Source organism: Gymnoscopelus microlampas (genome assembly GCF_963454915.1).
Source record: "Gymnoscopelus microlampas genome assembly, chromosome: 8".
Taxonomy (NCBI): Eukaryota; Metazoa; Chordata; class Actinopteri; order Myctophiformes; family Myctophidae; genus Gymnoscopelus; species Gymnoscopelus microlampas.
In genome coordinates, this window is record NC_139945.1 from 55,161,455 (window position 1) to 55,175,428 (window position 13,974).

The window sequence follows — 13,974 nt, forward strand, 5'->3', positions numbered from 1 at the left end:
TTAGTCAATCAGGATGGCAAAAACAGTTTTGTTTAATGACTATAGAGATACTGTGTACCGATTTGCGTGATGTTTGGACAAAATATGTAGGAGTACTGTGAAGAAATGTGTTTTGCACAAATTGGCCTCCTGGTGGCGCTTTAACAAGCCCATGTGAAAAATGTGGGGCAGAGGTTCTGCTCTGGCATCCAGGGAGTGTGTGTGCACAGTTTCGCTGCGGGCAAGCCAACGGTGCCGGAGATTAGCCGTACACAGACAGATGACACACACGGACAGACGGACGGACGGACGGACAGGGGGTAAAACATACTCTCTCGCCATGCCTTTCGGCCTGGCGGAGACAATAAGACTAATTCAACTAATTCTGACATTTATAAGTCCTTTATGATATTGTTTTGACCATTAAGGAGCATCTTGTCATTGAAATATCAAAGTCAATGTCATTTTTCAATAACTCAGTTAAAATCATTATTCAATATACCAACAGTCACACAAAAGTTCTACATCCAGTCCAGTGCTTTTCTATTCCGTACATACAACATACCATCATGTCAACAAAATGTTTCCCTCAATACAACAGTCACAACAGGACTCCTAAAATAATGCTATACTATGGTATTATGAAAACATGGCATCTGTCTACCTAACATGCTATCTAAATTACATTTTAGCCTTTGCATAATCCTGCAAGGATAGGGCAAGTGCTACAGGCATTTTTCATGCATCAATGCTATTGAACCCCCTTTACATCTGTGTAAAGTTTTTTTTTTATAATAACCTATGAAAAGTATTAAAAAGCGCATCTGACGAAAACTCCCAACTCCATTGGATCCTCAAACTGTCCGTCAAAAACAAACAACTCCCCCCTCCTCTCATGCTCTCCACTGCTGCATACTATATATACAGGGTTTTTGCCAATTGTCAAATATAAATACTACAGATTTAAAAAAACGTAATTCAGACTTTTTTTTTGACCAATTGTCAGATATAAATTTGGACAGTTTTCACTGTGTAATTTCAGCGTTAAACCAATATGCAGGATGTGACTGAATATCACTCATGTCAGACTGCATTCATGCTTTACCCTCCACCTTTAGCAGAGACTTTAAGTGAACAGTCATTTGCTCTCGGCTCTGGTCACCGTTTTGCGGGGTGTTTTGACCAACCCAGTGACTGGAAGGTTTAGGCAACACACAACACACAACAGTGTAATAATAAAATGTTGATGGATAGGTAAATGCAACTATGGTTGTTATTGTTAGTGCAGTAGGCTACAGATTCTATTATTCATGAATGTATTTTTTTTTATTGATATGCCATTTATTTATTGTTGGTGTGCCATGATTGCTTTTGTTAAATACATTTAGTATTGAGTATTGAGGCCGAATTGTTTGTTGTACTCAACTGTAGAAGAACAACAGTGGTAACAGTTAGATCCATGGATGTTTCCAATGCATGTTAAAATAAAAGTTGTTTAAGTACAGTATTCAGCTTGATCTATACTTAGTATATGAGGATGGCGCACACCATAAATAGCTGATCTCCAAGCTCACAATGCGTTGTGATGTGTTGTGAGCTTTGAGATTCATTGTCAGCTGTTCTTATCAATGATGGACAAAACCTCCTAACTCCACTCAATGATGGACAAAACCTCCTAACTCCACTTGAGCTGGATTTGGGTAAAGTGGTGATAATATAATGACACATGCAAGTATCTGATAATATATAAAGTCACAATACCAAGTTTGATGAGGCAGTATTGCTTTGTTTTAAAAAATTTAAGGTTTTCTTCATTTTCTGAAAAAAATATATTTTGTTTTTCATTTCCTGAACAATTACCATTTTGGAGTTAGCTGGTTCTGGCCGGACAGCAGAGATATGTTGCTTGTGTAAAGTAATTAAGTACATTTACTCAAGTACTGTAATTAAATACACTTTTGAGGAATTTTTACTTTATTGGAGTATTTCCAATTTGAGTACTTTTACTTCTACTCAGGGGCAAATGTTGTACTTTTACTCTACTACAATTGTTTTTAAACTTTAGGAAAACTAAAAACTAAATGCAGGGCAAAGGTGTTTCCTTGTCCTGAGGTGTTGTGAGATTGTAGACATGCCATTTGCTGAATGTTCCCCCCAGAATAGGCATGCTAGGGATCATGTGGTTAAATAAGTGAATGAAAGAGATTGAATAATGTTTTTTTTCCCTCTGTATGACATGTTCTATTCAAAAAAAGGTAGAGATTTTTTTCATTCTTTGGAACTATGGTTGGTGTCATTGAAGGCTGATAACTGGGACTAAGCTACTGCTTGAGAAGGGCTATCAATTTGAAATATTATCTAGATATATAGACCTTTTCAAAATACCAAACTAGAGTTTGCCACCTTGAGTGTACCTGATTAGTGAAAATTCTGGCCTGGGCCCATGGACTAAGAGTGTGTGCACAGTTTCGCAGCGAGCGGGCCAACGGTGCAGGAGATCAGCTGCTCGCAGACAGATGGACACACGGACGGACACACGAACAGACGGACATGGGGTAAAACATACGCAAGAGAGTATGTTTTACCCCATGTCCGTCCTTTGGCCTGGCGGAGACAATAACAGTTATTTACTTTTGATCCAGTGCAGTTTATAGCGACAGTCCCATGCATTCTCCAGATACAGAATGGTCCTTTTGCCCCTGGAGAGGAAAAGAAACAGTGAATAGGCATGGAATTGGCTGCATTTCTCAGCATTAATTATAACATTTCCGTGATAAATGATACATTTTATCATTTGACTCACCCGATGGCAGCGGCAGCCATGCATGGCAGCAACAGGAACAGTTAGGGATTCAATATATAAGGACATGTCAATATGTTAACTGTACATCCTGTCTGCTTGCATTTGTGTGTTACAGTCTCACGATGGCTCTAAACATAGCTGGGTTGGTAGCAGTGTTGGTCTTCTATGCCTTGATCCTGGCGATGGGGGTCTGGGCTTCTAGGAAATCCATGAGGGAGGAGAAGAAATGTGTGGGATCCAGAAGTGAACTCACCATGATAGGAGGACGCAACATCAACATTTATATTGGCATCTTCACAATGACAGGTGAGAAAATATAATTTGTACGACAATGCATATGTCATATGACACCTTGACATGAAAAGGTTTGTGAATCCCTGATCTATCACAAACCTTATATTGATGTGAACGCCGACCCCCAATCAGAAAAGCTGTGCCAGGGAAACTTTTCACAATTATTGAAACTTTTCACAATTGTTCAAGATTTCTAAATGTTTAAAAAACTGCAGATCTACAAGCCCAAAAATATCTGAAGAAAAATAATTATCTGAAAAACATGCATTGATAAAGCCTTCGTATGGCTGGGTCTATATAAGTCATCGCTCTCCACCAGACTTTGTCAGTTTGTGAAACCTTTTTCTGGATTTTTTTAACCAACATCCCATTGTCAGCTTTAGGTAGAGCAATAATTCTCTGTGAGAGTGCCTTTTCCCATGACCCCCCTGTTCCCATGCAGTAGTTTGAAAACCATTGGTGTCGGGCAGAAACCTTGGCCCCCATTTATCAAAGTGGTGTAGACCAAAAAACTGGTGTACGGCAAGATCACCACAACTGTCAGCATTTATCAGTCCATCGTGACTTTGTCTTGAGCGTACGGCACGCTCAGATCTAACGTCTGGTTTGACGGCGTGTAGGATTTGTCTACAACAGTTTGTTCCATCGTAGACCTGCGGAGCAGCATCCCATCCCATCCCATCCCATCCCAACAATACAATCAGAGAGCCGTGCGCCTTTGGAACCTCAACCACTTAGGAACAACTCACGGCCAAAGCACTGCTCCACTTTTCTCCCAAATTGCTACAAAAATCGCTCATGCAAAAGTATATAAGTACTTCAACTTTATTTTCAACCTTCACATGTCTCTCCTTTTATAATATTCATAAAGTGCTATATATTTCAGCTCGCAATTTACTTCCGCCTGGTCTGTTTTAAACAGCCAATCATCTGCGAGACAGGGAGCACCCTTTGACGGGAGAGAGAGAGAGAGAGCGAGGGAGAGAGAGAGAGCGAGGGAGGGAGGGGGAGAGAGAGAGAGAGAGAGAGAGAGAGAGAGAGAGAGAGAGAGAGAGAGAGAGAGAGCGAGAGAGCGAGAGAGAGAGCGACAGCGTGGGAGGGAGGGAGAGAGAGAGACAGAGAGAGAGAGAGAGAGGACAGAACAGCCTCGCGCTGTTGCCTTGCACAATTTCTCTGTGCTGCGTGTGTGTGAGAGAGAGAGAAGGAGAGGGGAAGGAGAGAGAGAGGGGGAAAGAGAGAGAGAGCGGGAGGGAGGGAGGGGGGAGGGGGAGAGAGAGATAGAGAGAGAGAGAGGACAGAACAGCCTCGCGCTGTTGCCTTGCACAATTTCTCCGTGCTGCGTGTGTGTGTGTGTGTGTGTGTGTGTGTGTGTGTGTGTGTGTGTGTGTGTGTGTGTGTGTGTGTGCAGTCCCTGGGAGGAGTGGGCTCCCAGGCATTCTATCAGAGGGTCCTTTCTGCTGCATCACCTGCTAAGGCCCAAATCACGTGTTTTGCATTAATGATCATCTACGGCATCATGGGGATTCCCTCAGTCATCATAGGAGCAGTGGCTGTGTCTGCAGGTACTTTACAAACACACAACTTGCACACACTGTTAAAGCTGCAATCCGTGACTTTTGTCCTACCCAGGATTCGAACCCTGATCTCCTGCATGAGACCAAATTTCTACCGCTGAGCTAAGACAGATCGCCTGTTTGGCCAGGGGAGAATATTGCCCTTATGAGCTTCATGCAATACCACTTGTCAACCTAGCCTAGAATCCAGACTGATCCGCTCCGTTTCGGCGGATTCGTTTTCTCTCACTTCGCTTCCCAGTCTGGCCATGGTCCTATTTGACCATGGCCACAGACCAACCAGAAGCCGCTGCGCCTGGGTGCCCGCGGGTGCCCGTCCTGCCCCTTAGAAATAGGATCAGTACCAGACTCAGAAGCAACGTGAGAAGAAAAAACCTGCCGAACAGAGAGAATCAGTCTGGATCCCAGGCTATTGTCAACCAGTAAGGGTCCAACCTGACACCTGGGTCTAAAATTGTCAATGGAAGAGTATAGGCAGACCTCCTCCAACCACTGTAGATGTACTAGTTAGATAGTATTAACACACTCTACAATACAGATTGGTTCAAATAATGTTTAAAAGTTTGAGATTCAAGTTTGGATATCATTTTTCAATGGCATATTTTCACAATAACTATATTCCACATTAATGTGTTGTGTCCACCACTAATCTAAATACTGATTTTGTTTGCGAGTGTCTGGCCCTATATTCCCACTACACTGAGCTTTTGTCCTCGTGAAACGAGAAAAGTCTGGGCATGATGTTACATTCCCACCAAATAGCCTATTCTTAATGTAGTGCTTGCAAAGGAAATGATGTGCATGTGCAGGAATTAGGTAACGCACAACAAATGCAGCAACACGTCTGAACAAACCCATATTTGAATGTTATCTATCTGTATAAATCAAACTGAGAATGTTATGCCAAACAAAATCCTGCATTAGCGAGAAAGAAGATGAGATCAAAAGTATACTGCTACTACAAGCATGCTAGCTGTGGAACTGAAATGCAACACTGGGATTTGTATTAAATTAAATCACATTTGATGTGGCCACTAGTCACCATAAGGTGTTGCCAAAATACCAAAGAGAAAATCCCACACAATGACTTGAAGATTGATTGATTCTGTTCCTAATTGTTGCCATCTTGCTGATCAATGATGAAATATTTGCCCTCTGCTGGTCCACTGACTATAAGACAAAAAACATGTTCAAGTTCATCTTCTCATCACTTTGGATGTCCGGTTCCCCCTTTCAGACTGGAACCAGACAGAGTATGGTCTTCCAACTCCGTTTGAGCGAGGGGAGGCAGGGCATGTGCTTCCACTGGTCCTGCACAACCTCGCCCCGTCCTGGGTGTCTGTGTTGGGCATTGGGGCATTGACTGCAGCCGTCATGTCCTCTGTAGACTCTGCCATGCTTTCTTCTGCATCCATGTTCACTCAGATTATCTACAAAAGCTACCTCAGGAAACGGGTTGGAAACTTTGCTTGTGTCTCTGCATGTGTGCGTCTGCTTGTGTTTCTGTGTCTTCATGTATATAGCAGATATCACTTTGCATCCTGGCAAGAAATGCTAAACCGTTGTTGTGATAAGCACAGAGGACCTGTAGGGCTTTCAGCTATGCAAAAGAGGTGGTGTGATAGATAGATGGGTGCTCTATTAAAGCTGCAAACCATACTTTTTTTGTGAATAAAACGTTATTTTGACAATTCCGTATGGCGAGTATGTTAATACAATATAACTAACACAATTGCAATGGTTGGATCTTCTCTTCTATTGAGACATTGTGGTTGGGTTGGACCACTACTGGTTGACAAGAGCTATTGCATGAAATTCTAAGGGAAATGTCTCGCCCTCCCAAATTAGCTGTCCGTTATTACAGTATATCAACAGTATGTCAGCACTCACAGGGGGAGCAAACCCCAGGTACTACATGGTACAAGTTACCATCCTAAATGTCTTTCTGTATCACATTTAACCATGTTAGACGGATATGTAGCTCTGATGAGGACTTTTAAGGAACAGTCAATTATCCTTAAAGACCGTTTTGAAATATGTATGCTGAAATGTCCCTGTGACCTTGAGAGCCCTGAAGCAGGATCACTGAACACAGGAATGCCCTTCGTACCTATGATGCATCCAGTCCAGTTTAGCTGTCCACTTTACTAAGGCTAATCATAGTATTTCTACTCTCAAAATATATTGGGATGGAGGTGGACCCGAATGAGGATTTTAGCATTGGAACAGTATTAGATTAGTATGATTTATGGACTCCATGGATTCATCAGTATGTTTAGGCCTTGCTCTCTGGTTGTATGACCTCGGTGGATGCTGTGATTTGCTGTTTCCTCCCCCCATCTTACATTTGAAAACTGGGGCATGGAAGGTTAAACTTGAATATTAAGATGTTTTTTTCTTTCTTCTTCAATATCTATCTGGCAATGATGTGTTTGCTTCATCTATGTTGCATTACTTGTGCTACCTTTGTATGTTACATTTGTATATTGTATGATTGTTTACTATTGTGCTAAGGTCTGGACACACCGGTTTACTATTGTGCTAAGGTCTGGACACACCGGTTTCATCAGGTGATAATCACATGACCTGCACAGATATTTAGTTTTGGTTCTAAATGTTACTCACTCGTTGGATGCCTAAATAAAAGTGACTTAAAGGACGACTTCACCCATTTTCAACCTATCTTCATATAATTGGGCCTCACTAATGCTCATGATATTATGGTAAAACAAAAACAAAATCTACTCTGCTTGTGTCTCATAGGAGAGCTTAGGACACTTCAGAAACCTGCCTACTAGTGACATCATCGTTATTATTATTATTATTATAATTTTTTACCCGAGAACAATGGCTTCCATTATAGCATGCTCAATCTGGGAACCCATCGTAAAAAAAAAAAAAACGCCCTCTGCTGTTTTTCTCCGTTGAATTTGACTCTGGGTGGACCTCCCAGACTGTGGATACAGGAAGTAGGTCCGTTTGGTCTGCCCTCAGCCCTCCTCTTTCGGTGGGGGCGCCTATGTTTTCATTCCCACTGACAACATTTCTCCCACCGAACACTAACAACATTACTCCCACGGAACATGGATTGTTTGGTTATTATAAGCCCACTTGTTTCTATAATGGAAGAACAAGTTAAAATGTTACTAACTTTCCGTGGTGTTGTCGGCTCCGAGGACGCTATTGTTGAATAAGTTTGGGTTTGTTTCCAGTGGGAACACATTAGAAAGCGAACGCACAGATGTAAGTCCCGCCCACTACATTTGATTGGGTAAAGCGCGGCTTCCTTCCTGATATAAGGCCCGCCCACTTGTAGGCCAGTGTTCACACGTTTTGAATGGCCCTCCCGACAGATTCAGTAGTGCAGCTCAGAATCTGTTCTTGAGAGATTATAGCATGCTAACTTTCCAGGATTAGAAAGCCTGCAGTGTCTATTAAAGTAGCTTGGATTCCTCAGCAATTATGTCACTGGTAGGAAGGTTTCTGAAGTGTCCACAGCCCTCCTCTGAGACACAGACAGAGTAGACAAAAAAAATACCATATTATAATGAGCATTAGTGAGGACCAATTATATGAAAATAGGTTGAAAATGAGTGAAGTCGTCATTTAAGGGAGCTACATTGTGCGAAGCTTCTTTTTTTTTTTTTTTTTGCTATTGATCCTTGTTTTTTTGAGTGCATCACCTGCCTTCAAGGTTTTTCGATGTGTGACTTCTTTTGATCTTGTTCGAATCCCGGGTAGGATATGAAAGTTATGGATTGCAGCTTTATTGAATTAAAGAAATACATTTGGGAACTTATCAGTGAACGAGTATAAACACTTCTGGAGACCAGAGTTTTAAGCCTGATGTATACTTTGTCGTATGATGGTGTCACACGCTGAATATAACAAATCTACACGCTCATCCACAACGTATTATGAGCTTGTAGATTTGCTATTTTCGGCATGCCACACCGCTATATGTGGGCATATAGGCATATATTTGGTATTAGGCACAGGAAGGAGATCAGACGGCCAACACTGATCTGCATTGTCATTGAGACACAGTCATAAAGCAAATACTTACATTTAATACAAATACTCAAATATATATATGTCAATATATGTCAATACATTTTGTAATAACAAGTCTTTTCCACTCTCTCTCAAGGCATCAGAGAGGGAGTATGCATGGGTGATCCGCCTAAGTGTGCTGCTGGTGGGCTTGGCTGGCACCGGTCTGGCCTTCACTGGGAAAGGCGTTCTGGCTTTCTGGCTGATAAGTCTAGACCTGATGTTCTGCATGATCTTCCCGCAGATCATCTGTGTCGTACATTGTCCCTTCGCTAACGGATACGGTGCGGCCACCGGCTACTTCCTGGGGACTTTTCTGAGATTTCTGAGTGGGGAGCCTCTACTCCACATCCCCCCTGTCCTGACGTTTCCCGGTTGGAGGGAGGATGCGTTAACAGGGGACATCCACCAGTATTTTCCCTTCAGGTCTTTGATAATGTTGCTAACCTTGCTCATCATTCTTTCAGCCTCCTTGCTGGCACGTCTGGTGTTCACCCGCCACATGCTGCCTCCTTCCTGGGATGTCCTTGGTGTCTTTAGGGAGGCTGGGAAGGCTGTAAAGGGTGTAAATGGAGCGGGGAGAGCAGAAGTAATCTTACCTGCTGCTACTGAGACTACTGAGAATTTGCTGGCTACCTCCTCCACCTCCAGCTGTTAGGAGGAGTTTTATTACCAATGTTTTGTAAGACAGAAAGAAAAAGGGCAAAATCTTGAAATGTTGGATTTAATTAAAGTTCTACTAATTATACAATGAATAAGAAATAATATATATTAAAAAAAACTGTATACACATAAACTGAACTACATTTTACTGCTTAAAGGACGACTTCACCACTTTTCAACATATCTTCATATAATAGGTCCTCACTAATGCTCATGATAAAATTATACATTTTTTTCCTACTTGGTCTGTGTCTCATAGGAGGGCTGTGGACAGTCCAGAAACCCATCTACCAGTGACATCATCGTTAGGCAGGATTTTTTTTTCCAAAAAGATTACCATTTTTTTATTCCGATTTTTATTAAGGCGAGAACAATGGGATCTATTATTGCATTGCAACTTTCCAGGAATACAAAGCCTGCAGTTTCTATTAGCTTGGATTCCCCATCGATGATGTCACTGGTAGACGGGTTTCTGAACTGTCTACAGCCCTCCTCTGAGACACAGACTGATTAGAAAAAAATTGTACCATTTTATCATGAGCATTAGTGAGGACCTATTATATGAAGATATGTTGAAAAGTGGTGAAGTCGTCCTTTAAGCCATATTCATGAATTAAAAAAAAAAGATCTGCTATTTTAGAAAATGTTAAAACATCTTTAAAATGGTTAAACATCTACAAAAAAGTCAAATTATGGTCAAATTATTGGCTTAGGAATGTGACAAAAACTAAATAAATCTCCAGGAATTCAAGGCTTCATGGGGTGTGTAATTGATAGAAAATAAGTCATTTTTTGGGTGAACTATCCCTTTAAATGAAAATGACATACTGTATTGTAATTAGAATAAACATTAATCAAGCAATTTAAACCTGTTATACATCAGGTGACAGTCGTCACCTGATGTATAACATCAGGTTGGGGGTCGCCCAAAAAAATATGTTCCACGAGAGACAACACAACACTGGAAATGTATCTACAATGAATGGGCAACTGAACACCTGCAAATTGGTCTATTATAAATAAATACTGGAGTTATTCTTTTCTTGTACCCATACAAAGTAAACCCATCCTTTGGAGGCAGGACATTGACACTACATACTACAATGTAATCATTGCTATAGAGTAGCTTGATGTTCAAACTGTGAACTTTATCCTCCAAGACAACAGTTTATGCAGGAATGTAGGTACTCCAGTGTAATTGCGATGGAGATAAAATCATTAATTTGCACCTGAGCACCTGCAAATTGACCTTTTTTAAGTCAATACTGGAGTTCTATTATCTCCATCCCAATTAAACTGGAGTACTATTGCATTCCTGCGTAACCAGTAGTCAAGAATACACATTTTAGAAAGTGTTTATACAAGTGAATCTATATAAGCTAGTATATAAATATTATTAGTAAGTTGACACTAAAGTTATTTTTCATATTAAAAAGGAAATGATAAAAATGCTGCTATTAATTCACATTTAGCCTTTATAAAAGTGAAGCTCATAACTTGTCTTCTATTTTGACTATTTGAAACAGGGCTTAAGTTGTTAATTCATAAATGCACGTTTTCCCTTTTCACTACTGGCTTATACTGTACCGAACATGAAAACATTACCGAAATGGGTCCATTTGGTTCCATTAATGTTGCTACATTAAGCTTGGTTATTTTAGAGTTCATTCATTCATTTTTAAACAGGACAGTAATGTTACACTCTGCAGAAATCCAAAATAGCCGATCTACAAGCTCACAACGCGTCGCAGTGCGACGCGTTGTGAGCTTGTAGATTTGCTATTTCCCTGAAACATGTTTTTGTTTATGTCGGACTTTGGCATTGATTGTAGCGTCAGTTTTGATGCCCGTACCTTTAAAATGGTATATAGCTTGACACACACACTTGTGTACACATGTTTTGTTTGTCTGAAAAAATGCAAAAGCCACTGGTGTGTCGCCGCTGGTGTGTTACCATGTCTGCTTATTATAAGCAACCTTGTTTTCTGTAAAGTTGCTTGTAAATATTGGTAGTTGCGGGTTGCTTTTATTTGTTGTGAGCTTGTAGATTGGCTATTTTCAAATCGGCTATTTCAAATAGCCGATGCATATACAGTAGGTTTAAAGTGCTCATGTGGCCTATAATAGTCTGAAAAAAGGCACACATGTGGCCTATAATAGTCACTTAATTATTTTGGGGTTGTTTTCTTAGACCTGTTTGCTTATTTCTCTCTCTCTCGCAAAATCTGGCAACACGCTAATTTTTCACACCAACAAAGAATAACCAAAAACTTAATAATTGTTTCTTTGGGATGTACAATACACTAAAATTAAGTATAGTATAATAACATGACTCGCGCCGATAACTAATGGAGCATGGATATTTCTGCGTTTGGCTTCAAACAGTGTAAGAAATGAAATTAGCTTAACTATTAGGGTCAGTGTACATTCTGGCAGTTGGATTTTCCTTTTCAAACCCTAAATCGAAATTGCTTATGGGGCTCGTTTTTCATTTTTCATTTTTGTCTCCGCCAGGCCGAAGGCATGGCGAGAGAGTATGTTTTACCCTCCGTCCGTCCGTGTGTGTGTCTGTGTGTGTGTGTGTGTGTGTGTGTGTGTGTGTGTCCGTCCGTCCTGTCCGTGTGTTACCACCAAATCTTCGGCACCGTTGGCCCGGTCGCTGCGAAACTATGCACACACACTCCCTGGATGCCAATTCAGAACCTCTGCCTCAAATTTTTCACATGGGCCTGTTATAGCGCCACCAGGAGGCCGATTTGTGCAAAACCCATTTTTTCACATTACTCCTACAGTTTTTAACCAAACGTCATGCAAATTGGTACACAGTATCTCTATAGTCATGTGATCAACCCTGATCTGTCCGATTTCCCATATTCCATCCTCATTGGTTAAGGTTGCCATCCAAAGTTTGCAGGATTGGTCCATTTTGAACAAACTGCCTCAAACCATGAACGCAGCTTGCGATTTCCGTGAAATTTCACAAACACATTCCCACTATAGGCCGAGGAAGAAATGCCACCCCAAATGGGCACGGTGGCGCAGTCGGTAGCGCTGTCGCCTCACAGCTAGAAGGTCCTGGGTTCGATTCCCGCCAGGGACGCTGTGGCCGCTGGGGGCGTGTTCTCTCCTCCACGTCATCGGCGCCCATACCCTAGGTGGGGTTGGTGAAAGGGCCTACTCTGTGTGGAGTTTGCATGTTCTCCCCGTGTCTCCTAGGGTAGTTAATACCCTCACAAAAACATGTAGTAATCCTGGTCACTATACTGCCTCCCCCTGGTCAGCCGGGGCGCCTGATGGAGGAGAAGGGAACTGGTTGGAATAACGTGTTCCTTCCACGCGCTATGTCCAACCAGGGAAACTCCCCCCTGTCGGGTGATAAGAAGCGGCCTGCTTGCTCCTCATGCATTGAAGGAGGCATGAGCTTCAGCTTGGGCTCTCCCTAGGCTGGCAGAGGGTAGGTAGTGCCCAGGATTACATAGGCAATTGGCACTGCATGGGTGAAAAAATGTGGGTTACAAAATTGTGGGATTAAAAAAAAAAAAAAAAAAAAAGAAATGCCACCCTTTTCACATTGGCCTGTTATAGCGCCACCAGCAGGTCTAATTTAGAAAAACACATTTTTGGAACAAAATGCCTCAAATCATGAATGCAGTGTCTGATTGCCGTGAAAGACCTAAGAATAAATGGCACCCTTTTCACATTGGCCTATTATAGCGCCACCAGGAGGGCAGAATAACGTACCTGACCTGGCGGAGACCTGTGCTCCGAGGAGCACTATATATATATATATATATATATATATATATATATATATATATATATATATATATATATATACACACTGTTTTTTAAATATAATAATGTATATATATATATATATATATATATATATATATATATATATATATATATATGTATGTATGTATGCATGCATGCATGCATGTAACTGGGCACTAGGAAGAGTGGGCACTAGGGAAATCTGGAAACCAGGAAGACTGGGCACAGGGAAAACTGGGCACTAGACAGGCTGGGCACCAGGAAGACTGGGCACCTCAATTAGGACCCACAAGTGTTTTTAACAGAACTTCGTCACAGTCTATACCTTCGAAAGAAGTCTTGCACATTTTAATGTGAACTGCATGACCGTTAAAGAGACGAGAGGGAGAAATACTATGTGAGAGAATACCTGAATCAACCTGTGTTAATGGACTGAAATGGACTGAATTTCATTTCGGAACCATTAATAACTGCTTGGATTATTTTACAGTGGAAATGCTGTCTTTATGCAGGCATGTGAGCTTGTAGATTGTTGTGAGCTTGTAAATTTGATATCGCCCCCCTCCCCCTCCACACACACACACACACACACACACACACACACACACACACACACACACACACACACACAGACACACACACACACACACACACACACACACACACACACACACACACACACACACACACACACACACACACACACACACACACACACACACACAAATGTTATGGAGTGGATTTCCTAAGCAGTAGCCATTATGTAGGGTGAACAATAGACCAAGCATTAGCAATCACAAATGAGCCACCATCATTGCTACAGATTGTTTC

General features: G+C 41.4%; 1 protein-coding gene across 1 annotated transcript; it reads left to right on the forward strand.

The window, feature by feature from the left end:
• Positions 1-2,904: 2,904 nt before the first annotated feature.
• On the forward strand, positions 2,905-9,361 carry LOC311050655 (high affinity choline transporter 1-like; the record flags this gene model as incomplete). Its single annotated transcript, XM_084064741.1, has 4 exons — positions 2,905-3,088; positions 4,495-4,638; positions 5,888-6,105; positions 8,801-9,361. 4 exons carry the CDS (start codon positions 2,905-2,907, stop codon positions 9,359-9,361), a joined length of 1,107 nt encoding a protein of 368 aa, XP_083920867.1.
• Positions 9,362-13,974: the final 4,613 nt, after the last annotated feature.